This window comes from Parus major, chromosome 3, assembly GCF_001522545.3.
Source record: "Parus major isolate Abel chromosome 3, Parus_major1.1, whole genome shotgun sequence".
NCBI lineage: Eukaryota > Metazoa > Chordata > Aves > Passeriformes > Paridae > Parus > Parus major.
Genome location: NC_031770.1, coordinates 15,922,231 through 15,943,904, shown reverse-complemented (window position 1 = coordinate 15,943,904; position 21,674 = coordinate 15,922,231). Strand labels below are relative to the sequence as shown.

General features: G+C 36.1%; 1 protein-coding gene across 12 annotated transcripts in view; it reads right to left on the bottom strand.

Moving 5' to 3' along the window:
* Positions 1-21,674, bottom strand: part of CDC42BPA (CDC42 binding protein kinase alpha) — a 181,254-nt gene that overhangs the window by 103,458 nt on the left and 56,122 nt on the right. For all 12 annotated transcript variants that reach the window (XM_015620825.3, XM_015620820.3, XM_015620832.3 and 9 more), the window contains 4 exons: positions 19,232-19,323; positions 13,042-13,125; positions 8,576-8,671; positions 4,055-4,203 (listed from right to left, as the gene is read on the bottom strand). In XM_015620825.3, the coding sequence (XP_015476311.1) occupies positions 4,055-4,203; positions 8,576-8,671; positions 13,042-13,125; positions 19,232-19,323 (421 nt within the window). The remainder of the gene's footprint in view (positions 1-4,054; positions 4,204-8,575; positions 8,672-13,041; positions 13,126-19,231; positions 19,324-21,674) is intronic.

The window sequence follows — 21,674 nt, the reverse complement described above, 5'->3', positions numbered from 1 at the left end:
AATAGTAATTAACACAGATGTCTCATAATCTTCCCAAAATATTTTATTAGTAAGAAGGTAACTAAGGATTGTTTTACCATTCAATAGAAAAAGATGACTGTTTAGTGTGGGTGTGTGCCAATATATGGAAACTATTTTAAATTAATATTTTTGCAGTGGTCTGGAGGATCATGAGTCTAAATGTTGAACACTCCCTAGTTGCAAATGGGCTCTGCTCTGAATCACTGTGCAACCCTGCACAGAATAAATAGGTGGAGGAATGAAAGTCAAGATGAAAATTACTTAAGCACATTAACACTTATAATTCTGTACTGTTCAAGGAGATGTAATGCTCCAAATTAAATTTAGGACAGAGACAGACTTCGATGCACTCTTATTAAAGGGCTACCTCAGAAGACAGCACAAAAGGCAGCAGCGGCACAGGGCAGGGCTGTGCAAAGCCACCAGTGGCACACTGAGTGTGCCCAGGACAAGTTCCTGTCCAGAGGGCATCTTCTGCAACTCTCAGGAAAAATTCCTCCTGTGGCAGTCAGGCTTTCTCCAGTCTTTTTTTACTATAAAGGATTTAGATAAAACCAAAAATTTCTACTTTAGATAAAACTGAGAGAAAATCTGGCTCACTGATAAAATCATAAAGGTGCTGTAGAAAAAACAATTTTTATGTGTTTGAGGTAACACAACATGCATAAAGAAAGTATAGCTAACTACCTTAAACTGAGAAGAGTTTTACTGCAGTCCACACTTGGATATTTGACAATGCATGCCAATATGAGCTTTTAACATATGCCATGAGCAATTAAATTTAACAACACAACCTTGAAACTAAAATTAGTATTAATGCAGGTAGAGACTTTTTTCAGAGGGGAAAAAAAAACAAAAACAAAAGAAAGGGGCTAAAAATATATAAAAATAAAAGGCAAATTGATGTTGATTCCTAATAAATGGGAAATCTTAACCTATAAATACTCCAATTTGCAGAAGACTGGCATAAGACACTATTTAACCTTGGCCTAAAAGCAAGTATCACTTCACTGGTACAAATTATAATTGAAGATATCAGTGTTAGGTATAAGTTTCCCAATGAAGTTGTGAATTTGTGAGAAATACAAATAAACGCTTTCTCATTTTGAACAGCTGCACGTATATTTAACTTAGGTGAAGTTTCCTTTCTAAAGCTAGCCTTGGAGCTGTCAATATCACTTGGTAGTACCAGTGCTAGTGAATTCATACAAATGGCAAAAGGTAAGATCCTAAAGAAAAAGCCATTTTGTTTACATTCTGAGCCATCATTTAGCTATCAGGTAAAATACCATAAGATTTGTTCATAGCAAGTAATTAGTCAGAAATGAAAAATTATCCAATTTTTCTTTTCTGAATGATTTTATCTCAAAAATATTGGATCTATTGGACATATTTTTCTAAACTAAAAAGAGGATACAATCTGAGAAAACATTATGAATACCCTAAAAATGGTAGTATTGATGTTATTTTTAGCTAGCAACTTTTCTTTTTCTTAATTTCATTAGGTATCAGGAGATAGCTTCAAAAACGCCATACAATTTATCTGCACAATTTTATTAATACCTAGATTTTGATCTCCTTCCCATTACAAATTCATCCTGCAATCCCACAACACTAGTGCAGAAATAGCATTCAAATTTAGAACTGAAAACCTGAAATACAGTAATTTAAGTAATGCTGAGGTTGTTTGTATTTGACATTTCAGAATCTTGGCCTATGTACTTTAGGAAAGTAAAGTGTCTTGTATTTGACTTCAGAGTGGTTGGCACACAAACAGCTCCTGCAATCAGCATCACTCCCAAGCAAAACAAATTGACAACTAAAAAGTGATTGATGCTAGAAAGGCGCAAGAGGAGTGACACACTAAGAAGAAAAACAGAAATACCATTTTTAAAAAGTACAAAAACATTCACAGAAAAGCAGAAAATTATCATCTAAGTACACCACTATGAATGGTTAATGTGAAAATCTATCCTGAAAGAACTGGGGCACTAAAAGGAAACAAAACAAAGCAATCTGCTATCTTACTGTGTGAATAGAACCTTGACCAAAACACGCCTAAAGCATGGTTTCTAGTTCAGTAGCAACAACCCAGATCAAATCCTGATGCTCACTGGCTACTCATCTGAAATACCATTACTGCAGCTGCTACATTAATCCAGCTTTTAGCATTATTTCCTCCTTCTTCTCCTACATCCTTTGCACTCCCAAAAAAGGATGTGGCCACCATGGTTAAGCCTTCAGGAAAAGAGCATTAGTGGCATTTAGATGATATGTTTTCTTTTCCTTTCTTTTGCTTTACCAGTTGCAAACATCTTAATAAAACTAACAGTGAAACAGGTCTCATTTCAAAGGCTGATCATTTAACATATACTCAAGTGCTCTTTACATTTTTAATCTTGCCAAACATGCCTTTATAAACAGGCATTGTATTACAGCAGCACTAATGATAAAATGTCAAAGTGGCATTTAGAACTTTATGAATGTGAAGCTCACTGGCAATGCCACAAATCAAACAACAAAGGAGCAAGAATGCATAGGGGCCTTTTTTTTTCCTTTTGTTAAAAATTCATATGAATAAATATGCAAGAATAATGATTGGAATATTGTTTTCAACTGCAATGCTACTATTTTCATCCCAAATTTTACACCAGCACCTATTTCATCTTGGGGACACTATGGTCTAAGGATGGAAACATCACATCTGTTGCACATTACATACTAACAGTACTGAATTACAAAGATTTTGATCTGTTTGGAGGAAAAGGTGGGAGGAATCTGTTCTTCTGCAAAGAGTTACTACTCCATAGGCAGATTTACTGAGTAAAAGACCTGGCAACAGTAGATAGTATCCCACCAATTTACCCACAAACATATTTTAAGAATTAGATCCAAATTAAACAGAACGCAAGAACCTTTACATCAGGTCCTAAGCAAAAAACAAAACGAAACAAAACACAGAAATTACACAGTTCAAGTCTTCAATACTCAAGGAAAGTACTCTGGGTTTTTCCATGAGACATTATCACACAAAGGTATCTTTAGCAGGTAGACACAGCTCTTCAGCAAAACTTCAAACTATTCCAGAAGAGTGATTTGCAGTTGAGCACCGCCCCACCTACAGCTCTCTTGTGAGAAGCCTGAATCCCAAAGGAAATAAACCACAACCCAGTAATACACTAAAACCAACCACAATACACCTTTTGGACAAAAAAACCCACCCTAAAACCACCCCCACTCCCCCATACACCATTTTCACAGTGAAGCAGCCAAGTGGGAACAGTAGAAGAAGGCCTGGTTAGTACAGACTCTAATTAAGAGCGATAGATGAATGTATCAAACGAGCTCTTTCTGCCAACTTAATGATTCAGCTTCAAGAACTGGAAGTTTTCCTCCTGACTTCTGTCAGAGTCAAGTACATCTGTTGAGTGCATTTGAAGATTTTGCCTCTTGTAAGATAAACTTTTCCTCTGCACACAGGAATTACAATGGAGTTTAGCAGAGAATGATACATCAAGGAAAAATTATGCTAGTTTTGTGGAAAAATCAATCATGGTCTCCAAAAAAGCTAGTATTTTCCTGTGAACACAGTATTTACATACATGTATATATCCTAAAGTCCAAATGAAAATGCTGAAGAAAAATTCAAAGCAGACAGTGGTGTGTTTTCAGTTTCAGTATAAAAGTCAAACAGATTAATGAAGAAACAGAATTTGACCTTTCAATAAACCTGTTCAAAGCTGATTACATTCCACAAACAGGTTTCCAGCTTTGCTTTTATAAATTATGGATCATTAATTCTCAAACACACCAGTGAGCAAGGTTCATGAGATGCATGTGGAGATTCATTCATGCCTCTGACCATATATACAAGTTTAGCAACAGCTCCAATAACCACAACATACAGAGAGATCCCTTCTAAGTGAAGTATCAAAGTGAGCACTTGTTACCAACTTAAAATCTTCTAACAGGAACTAGTTTCACTCCATCAAGTAACTCTCCATAAGAGGAATTTGGAACTCTAATTACTTACCTGTGAACATAATGCAACTGATGAACAGAATCGATGGCTATCACCATTTCAGCCAAATAAAAACGAGCCATATCTTCCGGGAGTCTGTCCTCAAACTTGCTGAGCAATGTAAGCAGGTCTCCTCCAACATAGTAATCCATTACCAGGTACTATGGAGTGGGAACAATAAGAGAACAGTGAGGAAGGAAAAAAAAATAAATCACAACTTGAGTGAAGAAAAGACTAAATACTCATTGAAGCAAAAAAAATTAATTCACTGCAAAAATAATTATGGACATTAAAAAGCTAACCAAGATGCTTCGGTGTTCTGAAAACAGTAGTCAGTTCAACTGCAGTTTAACATTCAGCCTACTTGAATATTTTTCATATTGGCACCTCCCCAAATACAGTGAGCCTCATGACAAAACAGTATCAATTTCATCAACAGTCCCATCACTAAACATGAAATACTCAGATCCTCTGGTTTCCCTTATAAAAACAATGCCCTTTGTTAGAATGTTAAAGGAGTAAAGGATTAAAGCACAGACCTGTAAAAATGAAAAAAGAGTGTTAATTTGTAATCTCATTTACTTTGCCCTAATTTCCAAGGCTTTCCCTTCCCTTTTTTCCTACCATCTTCTTTTCCCATTAAATGAATTACTTTGGAGAGTAAAATTTTTAGACTATTAAGATTAAGGCAAAGTCTCAGAGACTTCCAGTGACCTACAGCATAATTCCAGAAACTGTTGACATTACACATGATACAGGACCTGGCAACATAAAATACAACATGTCACCTTCTCTAATTGAAAGCATGGAGAAAAACATTGATTTCTTATGTATTAATGAAACATAAAACTTGCCAGCCATAAAAGTGGATGCAAAGACTTGAAAGAAATCAGAACCCTTCTACATTTTACTGTATTTACAGAACAAAATGCCACTTCTTTTAGCAACATAGTTAAAATTACTGGAAAATATGAAACTTAAGTGTGAAACTCAGGATTAATATATTTTAGCTTAGCTTAGTTTGTTTTTAACTATGAACAGTGCCTGAAAGGGCAAATGGGGGAAAGAAAAAAAAAGTCAAACTAATTATAGCTAACAAACTAATTATAAACATTCTAATTTAACATGCACTGCTAAGACATCACTTTCAAACATCATTGCAGACAGGTCAATTAGAATCACAGAATATCCAGAGCTGGAAGGGACCCACAAGGATCACCAAAGTCCAGCTCCTGGCCTTCACAGGACAGTCTCAAGAATCAAACCACCTCCCTCACAACTACCTCAAAGTTTTTGCTTAGAGCTCCATTCTGTTTCCAGGAAGGCAGCCTATCTGCATTTGAAGCAGTGAATCCTAAGAAGACTATAAATAATAAAAAATATTGAAAATGTAATAATGTGTACCCTGATTTGTTTCTTTAAAATTCTGAAAACACAGGCTAAAGCTCTAGGGAAGATAAGGGACAGGCAGAAATATTCTACCTGTTTCTTTTCCCTCATATTTTCCATAACAATAAACGTGATGAACAAAGATTTTAACAGCTTGATACAGGATAACATGGGTATCCTCATTGATTCCAAGTGTATAAGAAAGCACAAAAGGCATTTCCACAAGATTTTAAATGTGTTGGTAGTCACATTTTCATCTGTTGCTTTTTGACAGGAATAATAAACTTCTTAAATTACGCTCACAATCCTTACAGAAGATAAGTATCTTCTACTCAGTGGTGCTCCTACGCTCCTTCTGGAACAAGATTGATTGTATCAGTTTCTTGTGTTTTACAGTTCTAGAAAATGCATTAAGCCATTGGAACTTCAGAAACTGATTATTAAGTGATGCATTGTACAGACATCTCCAAGAGCTGAACTTCATGTTTTGAAAGTATATTGAAAAAAAAAAAAAAAAGTCTTCAGATTCTCCTAAATGATCTGTACTCATTCTCCATCACTTTTAAAACCTCTGCAACTCAGCTACTGGATATAGAAAAATAATGGAATTTTGGCTCTTAAAGCAAAGGATTTTGTACCTCATCCTATGTTTTCAAGAGCAACATAGTAGCCTAACAACACAGAAATCTTCAACCCCTTGAATAAACCAACATGTAAACTGTAACTCAGGGTACAGCTGTGAAAATGAAGTTAAATACATGCGTAGGAATGACAAACAAATCTGAAAACTAAATTTTACATTAAAAAATTCTGTCAAATATCCAATGTCAAATATCCATGTCCTCATAAAAAAAGATTTTTTTCAAAGCTTTAAAAATACTTTTCTAAATGTACACAATCATCTAGATCTATTCAAGTCTCAAATACTTCTCAAAATGCAAGTATGACAGCACCATCTTGCCAAGAGAAAGAAAAAGCATGGATTTAAGAACTCTGAACTCTAGTAACTAGTGGAAGCTTAACATAGGTATTTAATCCTAAATTGCAGATTCATTTCATGGAAGGGACCTCTTCAGATCTCATCAGCTCAAGTAGGGTCAGCTAGAAAAGGCCAACCATGACTGTCTCCAGCTGGGGTTTGAATATCTCCCAATAAAGAAGGGTTTTCTTGTTTTCTGATTAAACTATATTTATTTCAGGTTGTATGTGCTGGCTCCTGTCCTCACCCCAGGCACAACTGAGAGGAATCCAGCTCCCTTGTCTCAATTCCCTCTATCAGGTGTTTATACACATTGATGATAACCCCCCTTCCATCCTACATTTCTCTGGGCTGAAGAATCCCAGCTCTCCATATAGGAAGGATGCCTCAGTCTCTCAGTCATCTTTTGGGCCTCACAATGGACTAACTCCAGCAGTTCCATCTCTCTTCTGCCCTGGGGAGCTCAGACCTGGACACAGCACTTCAGGTGCAGCTGGGGCAGGGCTGAGCAGAGAGGAAGGACCTCCCCTGACCTGCTGGGAACACTTTTCCTTACATTCCCAGAATACTCCTGGCCTATTTTACTGTGACAATGCATTGCTGGCTCATGGTTAAGCTTGTTATCTACCAGACCTCAAGTAAAGCTACTTTCCAATCACCTGGCCCCCAGCATGTAATGGTTTCTTTTAATCCACCCAGGTGCAGCCACTGCCTTTCTCCTTGTTGAACTTCCTGAGTTTTCACCCTGTCCTGTTCTCCACTCTGCCAAGGTCCATCTCAAGGCAAGCAACAGTCACTGCTCAAGCACATCTACTGCTCAATCTACACAGTTCTTTTGTAAAGGCCACTAGTGTTACACGTGATTTTAATAAAAAGCATATGGAGAATTGGTGATGATACAAACTCCCAGTATTCCTGATATTTTGCCCAGCAGGCTGCAGAACTAGCTCCTGTCAGCAGACTATCAAAGATGAAGAACAGAACCTGCTCTGTGCTTAGTGAAAACAAGGAAACTGGCAAGAATAAAACAAATTCTAGCAGGCTGCCCTGGAATATATAATATTTTCCTTCAAATGTTGTTAATGATAAGATCAGAATTACACAACACACAAGATTATTTTTACTGTCCACATTAACAAAGCAGGAAGCCGGCTGGGAGGTATATATGCCAACAGTTAGACTTAGAAATGCAGAGACCAGTTTCTGTACAAATCTACCAAAATCCTTGGATCCCCAGGCATCTGAATTGACAGAAGAAAGTGCAATATAATGGCAAAAAACACTGCAATTCTGCAAGAGTTCCATGTACAGCACTTTTTGTATTGGACAGACTGGGAAGAAAAAATTACTGTGGCTGTATAGTAGATTCTTAAAAAAATCTAAGAATTGCTCATGATAGAGAATCCAAAGCACAGGCCAATAAAACCCAAATAATCAAAATCTATTAATGTGTAGATGTTTACTTTTTCAGGCATAAATATTAACAAAATTGTATCACAATCAAAGTATTTTTAAAGTGGGAAAGGTTTTATGGAAAATTGGCCAATTTTCCTCATATTAGTTTCTTTATGCAATTCATTCAAAATACTCAAAAATTAAATAACAGAAAAGAGACATTTTAATCTACAACTACAGCTTCCAACTCTAACTTATGAGCATTTAGTGGCATTCTTCCATGATGCAATAACATTTTATTGTTTTGTGACAGCTTACTGAGTTTAAATCCTCAAAATAGTAAGTTGTTTCAAAACAGGGCTACTCCCATTTTCTCTCTGTAGAATAGTAATCAGCATGGTTAATCATAAAAAAATTAAAGTAAAATAGAAAATTTACATTAGTAAGTGCACTTTTAATTTTATAAATCCAATTAAATTGGAATGACAGATCCAATTATAAAAGAGATTGTGCAGAGAGACCAAGGTTTATTAACAAATGCAAAGTGGTTTAGAAAAAAAACCTGCCTTCCTGAGGTATTTTTATCAAAACTTCCCAAGTTTCTGACCAGTCTCCACCCTTCAGAATTTTATGGAAAAATCACAGATCCTCATATGGTCTGCATGGTCCAGAACACAAAATTAACAAATAAACTATTATTCTGTTTCAAACCACAATTAAGTCTCTGCATTTCCACACAGCTATACATGTTATATAAAAGCAATACTCACTAAATAGTTTTCATCCTGGAATGCATAATGCAATGTTGTGATCCACTGGTTATCTCCATTCACTAACACGTCTCTCTCTTCTCGAAAACAGGCTGTCTGAAGGGGAGAAAATAATTACAGGCTTTAGGTAAAATATATTAAAAAGAACATTTAGCGAGTTGATTGTGTTTTGACATTATATTTGGGGAAAAAAAATCAAAGCTGCCTCTCAGTTTAAAAATAAAAATAATAAAAAGTCATTTCTTAGACTATCCAAACATGACCAAATCTAGAAAAAAAATAGATATGAGAAGAGCCCATTTTCTTCAAATTTCAACAGTTGTACTTCTCTGTACTGTTAAGTAAGGCAAAGGGATAAATAAGCTGCTGCTTCCCATCATCTAAAATGTCAAAATCTTGAGGCATCAATAATGATGGAACAGCAATGTATGATTAAGAAAAACAATCAATAATGGCATTAGATAATTGCTGCTGCTCTAGGAGTCAGAGAGCTGAAATCTGGAGTATTCCATTGTTGTTTTATCTCATCATGCTGTTAGTCAAGTTTTACACTTGAACTTTGACATGAAGTTGTTTTCATTTGAAAGTAGCTGCCAATAACTCCATGTAGTCATTACTTGATAATCATTAACCATTTTATCCACATCCCTTGGTCAGGAAAAGGAGGGAGAAATTAATATTGCTCTTGCCAGATATAAGCTGTTGATCAGACATCCCAAGAGGTTTCCCCTCAATACACTGGAAAGAAAAACAGGAGGCAGGAGGTGCCCTCATATCAAGTGAAACAGAAGAGGAACAAGAACTGCCAACAAATGTTTCAATTGTGGAACACAGGTTTGTACAAAACAAAAGAAGATAAAATGTGAAGAAAATAACCAAGTGCAAAGGAGTAAGGCATTAAATCCAATGAAGGTTTTGCAACCTGCCCTGAGTAATGGAAAAAAAAAAAAAAAAAACCTCAGCAGAAACAACTTTGCAGAATGACAGACAAAAATGGCCAAAGAGGTGATAAGCCAAAAAGAAACTATTGCAAAGAAATCCATAAACATTTTGAAGGGATTGAGTTCTGAAGTGAGTATCACAATAAAACAAAAGGTACCAAATACCAAAGCCAACACACAATTTTGTTCAGAAAAAAAGATCTAAAAGATAGTACAAAGGAAAGAATAATATTGTATGGACTCTATTTAGAAGGCAGATGGAAAGTTTGAGAAAAACATAGACCATATTTTATTCCAGCACACTCTGCTCTTCACAAAGATGTTTCATCATTTTGAACCCTGCTTTGTGTCTTCCATCTTCAAGACAGTTAAGTTTACAGGAAATTCAAGCCTTTGCTTTCTATTTTTTCAGTTCAGTTTCCAAATCCAATAGGAAGATAACAGAACTCTAGCACAGCTTTTGCTGGCTGTGAAATTCGGAAAGTGAAGAATGAAAAGTGAGAAAAGAAAATAGCATTTGAGATTGAGATATGCACAAGAATACATGCAGCAAAAACAGAGCAGCAAGTAACTCCCTCCTCCAAGCAAATAAGCCATCACATTTGTGAATAGTGAGATATGCAGACCAGGAAAAATTAATTATGGCTTTATAAAAATGGCTTTAATTAAGTGACTTTAATCACTGCATAATGCAGGAGATAAATCAGTGAAATTTGAGAAAACAGCAGGACATACTTAAAACAAATACATTCAAAGGTTATAGAATGAAAAATAGTCTTGGGGTAGAAAAATGAGCATGGATCATCTTCAGAAGGAAGAAATGCTGATTGATGCTTCAGCTTGATTTTTTTCCTTCCATCTTTGTAAACTCTTGACAGATTTTGGAGAGAAATAACTATGAACTCTTGTTTTCACAGAGATAAATAACAGGTAGTTTCTCTACTTATTATGACAGAATTCATAGGATTAGTTACTAGAGAGTTTATATAATTCTACTTGTTTTTGCCATGATTTGACAAAAGACTGCATTCCTTGAGCACTCCAGGCACCCACCTCTGGGCAACATGCCTAGAGCTGAAGCAACAGCTACTATCACAGTAGATCACAGCTGAAACAGCAACAGCCAGAGCTGAAGTAGTAAAAAAAAAAAAAACAACAAGAAACAGAGACAGCAGCAGTGGCTCTTTTAATTACTGTAACATCGCTCAATCAGGCTTTTTTAAAATGAAGCTTTTTTTTCTGCCTTTCATTATTCCAGCATTACATTTCATCTTCCCTAGGCAGTGTCCTTGAACTGTTGGCAGAGAACTCCAGGGGTCATCTGATCCAACTCTCTGCCACAGCAAAGCCAACTCAGTGTTGTGGCTGTATCTCTCCCATTATCGTCGCCTTCAAGCAGCAAAGAATTTGACCTGCTCTGCTGTTTGGTGCTCATGTCCTCACAGCTCAGAGTCAGCACCTCCTGGGGATGCTGACTGCTTCCATGCTGCCTAACATTTGTCCTGGTCTCTCCTGAGCCTCATCTGGCACCAGTGTGGCACATGTGTAACTCTAAGTGACTGTCAACGCTCAGGGTAACAGGTCTGGGAGTGTAACAGCAAGATGTCACACACTTCCAGGTATTCCTTCTATCAGTAACGTTCCCAGTTCTACTTCCCATCTCAACAGTGGCAAGTATTTGGAAAATTTATGCTCTGTATTATACAAAAAAGAACACTGACTTTGCGGCCTGTATAATTTTATCGTAACAAAGTTTTTGCACTCAGAGCTTGCAGTCCTCAACCTTAATCTGGCATGCTCAAGCCTCTTTTGAGTACATACACCCTTTTTGCTTTTACAAATGACTCCTACTTCCCACACTGTTGATACAGAGGTATAGGAACATACAGATCTATCTATATGCTTGTGGTTTTGGACTGCACAATTTTCCTGTGTATCTCAGTGCTAGTGCAGTATACTGCTAACAGAGCCAAAACAGGTCACTTTCCCCATCAGAAGTAAGAAGTGCATTCATGAACGTTTAAAAATGACAGGTTACAGTTGCTAAAGGTCATGCTTTATAATGCATTTTCACTCCAGATGGTTCTCTTTCCACTATATACCCATGGGTTACAAATACATGGAAAAACATAGCTATAATTCTTTTTAGGCTAACGGTTCAGACTTTCAGAGATTCAGCTGGACCCATGGGAAGAGTATTTTTAATACCTTGCATAGAGAAAAATTTTGGAAACCTATTTATAACCATATGTTAATGAAAAGAAACAGTTTTCAAACTCACTTTAAAAGGGTACATTTAAAAATAGAGTGGAGCTTTATTCCTGGTCTTTTTCTTTTTCACTGAAATAATAAAACTTAGAGTAATGACATTTGTCTTGGAGAGAAATACCTCTTTCTATCAAGACTACTGCCAGATTGCTCAGTATCTGAATAATTTCTCAATAAAAAGGAAACACATTGTGCACATCTAACCCCAATCTGCAAGCCATTTATACTTCTTAATGTGATAACATTTTCATTAAAAGAGACAGGATGTGCACACATCAGAAATTGGCTTTAATTTGTCTGAATACATGATTTTTTTCAAGTGTGATGGTTTCCCATTGATCTCACTTCCTACCAAGATGTAATTAAAACATAAATGCGGAAATTAGAATAAACCTGGAAGCAGTTGAACAGCAAGGCAGTCTGAGAGCAGCAAAGTTGAGGTCTCAAATAAAAAACATATATTTATGAGTGTATTTTTAGTATGAATAGATGAAGAATTTCAAAGCAAATTAGAGAGTTAGATACATGTTCCATCTAAAATTAACACACAAGTATTCAGGTGCAGGCTGCATTTTATAAGCTTCCTTTCAAAGGAGTCTAGGGGAATTATATCAAGGACTTTATGAAGAGCAGAGCTGTATAATGAAAGTAGGCAGCTAAGGTAAAAAGCTGATGAAAGAGCTGTTCCATCTTTTTCAGACACAAAATGGACTCCAGCTATAATGAGGAACTTTTTATCACATATTTTGCAGATGAACATTTTTAGGTAACATGCACTCTCATTAATTCGAAACTTTTATCTTTCTGATTTTTCAGTCTACTCATTTTACTTTACTAAGTAAAATGAGCCTTTACTAAGTTGTAACTACTGATAAACTAATAGGCTTAATGAGCTATAGCTCAGCAATTACCTTCTTATAGGCCAGTAACTACCTTCCACCATGGAAAATATTTGCTAAAGACTACATTCCCAACTGAAACAAATGCATTAAAAGATCACTTATGTAGTTGGTAATTCTTGGGCAATTACAGAAAAGGCATGAATGTCAAAATACTCAGCCTGACAGAAATCAAGATTTCAGGGCATTTAAACCCTTCTGATCAATTGCTTTAAGCTTATTTAATCTTTATACTGCCAGTAAATAGTGAAGCACTTCCTCCATCCCTCTAATAAACATGGAGACTTGTGGACACAGAAATAACAATTCAGCAGAGTAAGAGGGGACATAATCATGGAGAACATTACTAAAATCTTACTTCAGCTCTCTTCAGCATCTCCCACTTATTAAGTATCTTCATGGCAAAAACTTTATCTGCATTTTTCAGTTTTACTACTGCAACCTGGAAAAGAGAAATGAAAGACAAATAAGTTATGACAAGAAAATGCATATTGTTTTCATTTTTACGTAACCTTGCAGTTTTAGAGGTTTCTTCCTGAAACAAAGAACACATTTTTACTATGCACACAATACCACACCATGAAGATAGAAACACCTCAATAGTACAGGAAAATTTCAAGTTTATTGTATGCTTTCATTATGTATCACACTTTCCCTATGTATAATTTTTTCTAGGTGATTGTCAATGAAAACTGGCATTTCTGACCATCACACTTCTTGCTCTATCATACTGTCATGCAGCTCTCTCTGGTTCTATGCTTTTTTATTCCTGGACTTCAGTCCTACCCTCTAATTTAAATTTTAGACCACTCAAGAAAAGGTAATGGCACAGCAGATTCTAATTTAGATTTTGGTTTTGGACACATATAAAACTGTAGGTTTGCCATAAAACAACTTCCACTCTCATTTCAAATAATGCACTAGGTTTACTTCAGATGGAATGACTTCACATTTTTCCACCTGAACTTCAATGAGCTCTTTATCATGTGTGTTGTAAGCAGGAGGGAAACAGCGAAATACACAATTTCTAGAAAAGTAAAACTTAACAAAACAAGCCTGCCCAGCGGCCCCTCCTCTCATAGCTTCTCAAACATTAGATGCCACAGGCCTCTGCAATAATAAATTAACAAATTTCACTGACACCATCCTTTTCTGAGAATATTAGTTTTGTTTAGCTATAATATAAGCTAACATAGAACTTTTTTAGGAAAGAGGGAGGGAAGTTTACACAAACCTGTTTTCACAGTTCAGGCTTCTCTGGGTATGGAAAGCTCAGTATCTTAACCAAAATGGGTATGAAAGTGCCACAAACTCAAAGCTGCTGATCAGAACTACAGCAGCATTATCATCCCAACTACAGAAAAGTTCAACAATCCCTACATTTCAACAACCATTCTCCAACTATCCTGTTCTGCCTCTTCCCTTTCAAAGGAATCTTAAAACTAAATCAGATAAAAGTTTATTTCTGTGTGCATCTGGTTACAAACCAACATGCTGTCACACAGATTATCATCATCTTCATCCTGCAGGCCAGTGACAAAAAAAAAAAAAAAAAAAGAAGATTGAACCCAACATTCCTTTCACCTCTTTCATAATCAGTAAACCAGCAATGTGCGAAGACAGTGATAACAGAAAAGAAATTACAGGATCAGACACTTTGAAGAAAGTGTCATGCAAACCTCTTTCAACCATCTTCAAATGTGTCATCAGCTACAACAGCCTCACAAACGAGGCAAAAGCGCAGGTTGAAGGATTGCAATACTCTGATGTCTAAACCAACATGTATCTCACAGTGTAGCTCTTGCCTAGCTACAGATTCACAGACCAAGCAGCTGTCACTCCCCAGATGTGCATTACTGGCCCTGCTCCTGCCTTCTGGGGTTGCAGGGGATGGAAGCAACACTGAGATAAAAAGAGGAGCAGAAAGGTACATAAGACAGAATAGGTACTACATTTATTTGTTTTGTTTATGGACTGGAATTTTTAAAGGTTACCTCACACGAGGCTCAAGTTCAGGTTTAGAATTCATCAAGGACCTTTCAAATTTGAAAAACAAAAAGGGATTATTACTTTAGCCCATAATATAATAATTTTAATTCATAAAGAATGTTTGCTCTGCTGTACATGGTAACCCAAGACTGAGAATCACAATTATTTTTTTGAGGGAAAGACGAATCGTCTGCAGTGATACATAGCCCAGAGCGTGGATTTGATCTTGATTATCCTTTTGCTTTACTAGCTCAATCTCAGTTAGAAGCTCTGCTAAGCCATTATCTGCATCAATTTCTAATGAGAAATGGCAGGAGGAGAAAGCCTTAACATTGCACCTAGTCAGTATTCAAACTACATCCTAGATAACTTGGATGACAGGGACACCCCCGGTGATGCAGCCTGTGGTATGAAGCTACAATGTAGCTGTGCTCCAAAGACATTTAAGGGTTTTGGGACTCTTTCAGGGAAAAATTAAAATGCTGCTGCTCCTAAAGCTGACTAGCTCCCACTGCCCAGCATGGAAAGCAAGTTTTTCCCCACCATTAACCATTGGAGTAGAGGCAGCCAGAGGCATAAGACAATACAAGAATTTCAAGGCCAGTTTCAGGATTTAATTTCTTGCCTGTAGCATGCTCAGTTCAAGGCTGTGTAATTCTGCAAAGGACTTGGTTATTGGAAGACAAATATTAAGACTGCACAGCTGCCTAAATTTTCAGTCTCCTGCTCAGCATTCACTTGGACACAGCTACAGGAGCTACAGCACTGCCTTTGGTGAAGATTTAGAACAAAGGCCTTCTGTGGCATGAACAAGGGCTTGGTACCTTCTTCAAATGTGTAACAGCATTGAAGAGTAACTAAAGAACAAAAACAGACTCATGTTTACCAGCTGTGTTTACAGTCAGTCTGAAGCTTCTAGTCTGTGAAAGCCATCAATGTTATTCCATATCAATAACCACCACACACAAAAGATCACAGACATCATCATCATCTTTCTGCAACAACAGCATGTTTTTGGGGGTGTCTCAGTGCTTTATGAAAGTAAATTTTAAAATGCTTATTCCAAGACTGTGAAAATAAAACCTGACACTTCAGCAATGAGCAGATTGATGTAGTTTCTAATTGTAACAAAAAATATTCTGAATCATGATTACAAACCCAGGCAGTGTTTACACATACACAGAGTATTTACTACCTACACAAAGGCACAAATACACACATAGTTCTGTTTTTATCTTTTCCCTTCCCCAGTGAAGCTGTCAAGCCTGAAGAAAGAATAATCATTCCTCTTCTAGTGATCCTGAAGTGTCTTGCTACAGGTACTTAAGACTTTTTAAAAGTTGGGGCTTTTTTAACTTTCCTGTGAACAGCCTAAAAAAATACTGGTATGTGCTGATGTAAACATCTTTGGTTTAGTCAGATACGAAGTTTTTTCCCAGTCTTCCAACCATTTTCCATATTTCCCACAAACAGCAGTCTAGTTTGGCATGCTGTCAGACACCTTCTGCCCCATGCTTGGCTATTTGTCTCCGTGATATTTGTCTACACTTCCCCTTTGATAAAAAGCAATTGCCTTATTCAGAAAAAATCTAGGCTAGAACCTATTAAAGTTGAAAGAAAAAGAAGAACAATACAAGTAGAGAAGAAGATTCAGCATTACTGTTCTTGTCCAGCAAGAACAAGCAGACAAGAAAGAATGTTACTGTTCATAATTATATGACAAAAATTAGGAGTAACTAACCCATTCTCAAACTACAAAATTCATCATCTTCAAAATATCAACAATATAACCTAGTACCTGCTAGCATAACCATACACTGAATTTTTTTTTCAAAGCTGTAACAGAATCAACTAAAAATTTTGGTATTAGACAAAGCTTTCACTAAGCTGCACTTTTATACTGCTGAGGGACACCACTAAGAGCTGTTGCCCAGTTGCTTCACCTTTCCTAGCAGGATTTTTCAGCTCCCAAGTTTCAAGCCTTTTTGTTTTGAGTCAGGTTTTTCAAACCTTGCTGCTCAAAGCCAGCAGAATGAAACACTTGAAGCCCACATTATTAATTTTACCATGATGATTCTGCTCCTCCCCCAAGCAAAACATCTGTGTTTTCTAAAGACAGCACTCTTACATATAATTGTAAATAAGTAAATGTATGCATGCAGAGGGAATGGGCATGTGAATAATTTGTCAAAAAGGAAGCCTTCTCAGAAGGCAGAAAAAATGGTAAGGGAAAAACAAAACTAGGAACAATGAACTCTTACAGTTATAAGCAGTAACTAGTTTAAACTACTTTTTGTCTGCATTAAACTTGTAAAAACAAAAAGGGAAATATTTCTTGACTATGCAAATTGAAGAAATTGAGTAGCGTAAAATCAAAATAAGAACAAGTCTGAGACTGTGCCAAAGAAAACCTGCACTAACTTTGTAGTCTACAGAATTTCAGAATTATGTTGATTCAGGAGACAAAAATTACCCCTCCCAGTAACCTAGAGCAACCTTGGTCTCATTTATAGTTTGCTGGAAAGAAAATACATTCTTTCAGATTTCTTAATCTGTCTCAGTAAATACAAGTATTGTGCAATTTAATATTAATATAGTTTTTTGTGGTTTAAGTAGCAGTAAAATTTGGTGGTCCTTTTTTCAAACTTGCTCAGATATTTACTGGTTATTTTACAGGAAAATTAGTAATTTCATATAGAACTTCTTTTGTTAGACAAATGTCTGAGTAGAACTTGTCTTTGCTAAGCTAAGTACTGCTAAGTATTTCCAAATATTTATTAAGTCCTACTTAAAGAACATAAAAACCCAAACATCTTCACTGAAAGAACTTTAGATTTCCCCTTACTGATGATTTTGACAATTAATGGAGTCATGCTATCATCCTCAGATAAGGAATTAGAAAGAAACACTGTTCCTAGAAGAGAAGAACTGACCAATTACACAGACTGTCCCCAGAAGAGGACGGGGAAAGTTACATTCTCACTGTTCATGGGATGATTCACCACAAAGAACTTCCTGAGAAAGAGCTACGGTTTCTTTGTGGTTTAGCTGCTGTGGAGTTTGCTGCTGATTTAGCAGACAAAAATGACTTCTCTTAAAAACACAATATAAAGCAGGTTTCATGTATGACCCTTCTGACAAGAAGGCACCAACATCAGCGATTTTTCTTATATTTAATGCAATCTGTACATGAACTCAGCTGCAACTCCTATGGTAGAACACTGACCAAGGCTAATCTTTCAAGCAGAAGTGTTTACATCAAAATGGAGATTGCAACATTCCCTGTGGCAGAGGTTTAGACTAGAGATAAATTAACCATGAGTAACTTCAGCCATCAGTCTCCTTTATAAAGAAGCTTTACTCCAAACAGAGCAAAACCAGGAGTGATAAAACAGCTAAATAAATAGTAGGTTTTTTTGTTATTTTTACAGCTGCCCAATGATTATATTTGCACATAGGGATCAGAGGATGCAGTGGCACACACTACAGTAAAAATTCCTCTTCCTTACATATTACCTACAAGAGTCTGCTCTTCTGTAATCACAGACTAACAAAGACAGATTTTCACTCAAGATGAAAACATGTAAGTGAACCTGAGAACAACTTTTCTCTGTCACATGCCAGAGCCTCCAGAAATCCTCTCCTATCAAAGAGAACTTCTATTTCCAAAGGCAATGAAGACTTTGATCAGAAAAATCTTTTTCTTATTCTTTGGATTTAAGTTCATGTGAATTTTCAGGCAATATGAAGCACCTCCTTCAGAAGCTTTACACACTATTCACATCTGCAGTATACTTGCCTATGAAAAACTCAAGGCACTGTTGTACATTAGATTGTTCTTCATATAGTGTACTGCATAAAAATAAAGCTCATGTTCCCAAAAGAAATAAAGTAAATGGGGCAGAAAGCTAACATTTTAAAGTTTCCTTGACTTAGTGATCAACAGACTTGTCTGGCAACTTCAAGTAAGAGATAGCTTATTCAAAAGCAGCAAAAAAATCGTATGGTTTGACAGCAGAAGGTGACTACTGAAAAAGAAATAATGTCTGCTGAAGTTCTTAAAAGAAATGCAGGGAAAACATTCAAACATTCATTAAAATAGGAAATTAAATGACAGGAAAAGAGAGATTTCTCTATGTTGCTGAAATGTCAGCGCCAATATTTGGCTATTTAAGCTGCTGAAAACTACTTTCAGACTATGTAGTTATTAGGAAAATTAGCAATTATTAGTAATGATCTATACCATTAATTACACACTGGCCTCCACCTCCTGATTGGAAAGAATTAGGCAAGCAAATGATTTACCCTCAGACAGCTGAAACATGGTCTCAATCCATGTGAGACTGCCTGCTCTCAAAATTCACAAGATTTAAAATGAGCTGTCAAAGAATGTATAAAACAAGATGCACTGCCATCAAACATTATGTGGGCCTATAATATCCATTATGGCTAAATAATGTGAAAATCTGTATATCAGTGTATTGTTATTAACTGTCTCTCCTCAATGCTGCAGGTTTGAAAGAGAATTATCCAAACCCTTCCACCTTTCTCACACATACCTCCCCAAAGGCTCCTCGACCAATCACCTTCAGAATCTCAAAATCTTCTTTATGCAGTCGCATCTGTTTCACTTTAGATGTAAAAGGTTTGGCTGAAACAAAGGGGAAAAAACAATAATTAAAAAAAAAAAACCACCAAAAAACAAACCCATGCAAACATCAAAAAACAAGGTAACAGTAACACAGAGGAGATGCAATCAGAGGCTTAAAAAACAAGGGATCATTTTGCTTATATACCTGTATATCCTAAAGGAATAGAATTAAATTTAAAGCTAGAAATAATGAAGAACTAAGTCAAAACTGCTGTGAGAAAAAGGTTTACGAAGTCTGCTTGCTTTTGCCTTCTCTTAATTTTAAAAAAATGGGGTCAAAAAGTCTAGTTTTCCACAGACTTTTGAGTTCAGACATCTACTGCACCTGTGTTATATAACTCTGATTGCAAAAGCAAAGTATAATATAATGAGCTCACTTTGGATAATATTAATTTATTTGCCAATCAGCCAAATAATACTGTATTCAATGAAAAAATAAAATGATGAAGAATGTTAAGTGGAAGGGCAATATTGGCCTACATAATGTATACTGCAATGTTTTTGAAAACTACTTCTTCAATACAGGGAGCACTTATAAGTCAATTCTTAGATTTTGGAAGGAAGAACAGTTGCACTCATTATTAACCCATTCAGTGAAAAAACAATGTATTTTCAAGTTAAGCTTCATTTCCCCTTTTTTCTCCCCTTTTTTAAAATACATTTGAGAGCAGTAAGCACAATAATGTATTGTATTCCAAACAGGTAAAACCCCAGCACTGTTTGTAGTAAAACAGTCTCAGGAGCACCATTCCTCTCTTTCAGCCCCATTTAGCACTACCATTATCCAGTCCTGGTTCATTAATACATGCTCTCTGCATGCATGCAAAATATCCAAGCTACTTATAACTCTACATCAAAACACACATAGCACAACCCTTGGTCAAAAAAACCCAAAAAAACCCTCAAAGTAATTTAGCAGGAAAAGGTGTTCTTTATAAAATTATTGTTTAAAGGCATGTTCAATACTTCACACAAATTAAATCCTATTACTAAAACAGATACTTCAGTAGATATGGTTCATACAAGAAGGTTGTATAATCAGGACTCAGATGGGTCTCAGAAACATATATTCAATTTCTGGCTCGAAGGCAGTCTAGCTCAATGATCTCAAACAAGCAACTTGAGATACTTCACCAAGTTCCACATCTATGAAAAGAGGACAGTATTTTTGTAACTAGGCACTGACCATCACATTCCTGAATCACAAAAACCCCAAAAAAGCACACTGTAAAGTCACCATTTTACAAGGAGGCCCATAAAAACCTTATTAGCTTTCAGGGTACAGAGGCCCATCTATGTCCATTTCTCTCTCTACAGATGCTGATGGAATCAGTGCAGATTTATTTGCGGGGAAGAGTTGTAATAGGCACCCTATTGCAGAATAATTTGTTCAGAATAACATTTCTAAACAGAAATGCGAAACAGTGTCCAAAAGCTCCAAAAAGCAAATGACCCTGAGTAAGAACCAAGTAAAACAGACCTAGACACATGTAAGAAACCAAATTTGGGTTCTCCTAAAATTCAGTACTTTCTCTTTCTAATGTTATTAAATAATTCTGCTAAAACCATATAATTCGATTTAGAACTTTAGTATTAATCAGGCACTACAGCATCCTTTCCCAAAAGCCTAATGCCTTCTATTCAGCAAACCAATCTTAGAAACTGAGTCAAGACACAAGCTACCTGTAGTTCTGAGACCTAAAACCCCCCAGAAAATGTTTTCATCCTAGTCCTTAAAGTAGCTTTCTAAAACCACATCTGAACAACAATGATGCAAAAATGCAGGGATTTATGTTTACAGCACAGCTCTACTAACATTCGTGGTACAATAGATGAAACCCTTTAAAAATCTCAGTGGTTCCAAAGTCTGAACCTAGCCTCTTTCTTTCTGAAATTTCTCAGATACCAGGGATCAGTTCTCTCACAGGAATTCCATCTGTTCAACTACAGGAACATCAGCATATAATTAAAAAAACCACACAGTGTTAGGTCCAAATAGTAAAGATGCAGCCATATAACATTGAGATTTTTCACTGTAGTGCTACTGGTCCTTTACATTTATAATAACTTTATTATAAATATTGAATTACAAAATTAAAATACAGATTTTATGTTACATTTTAAGTGTTGCTAAAATGGAGTTTAAACAGAAGTATATTACTCAAGTTCACAGAGATTCCCCAAACTTTCAATAATATTTTATTCCTTGAAAGAAAGGTCTTGCAGTAGAAAAGGTAATAAGGAAATGTACTGCTTTACTTAGACAGCCTGAGCTGTGCTACACTAAGAGACTGAATACAAATATTAATACTACTGACAAATACTACTGAACAAATTAAAACAAGCCATTA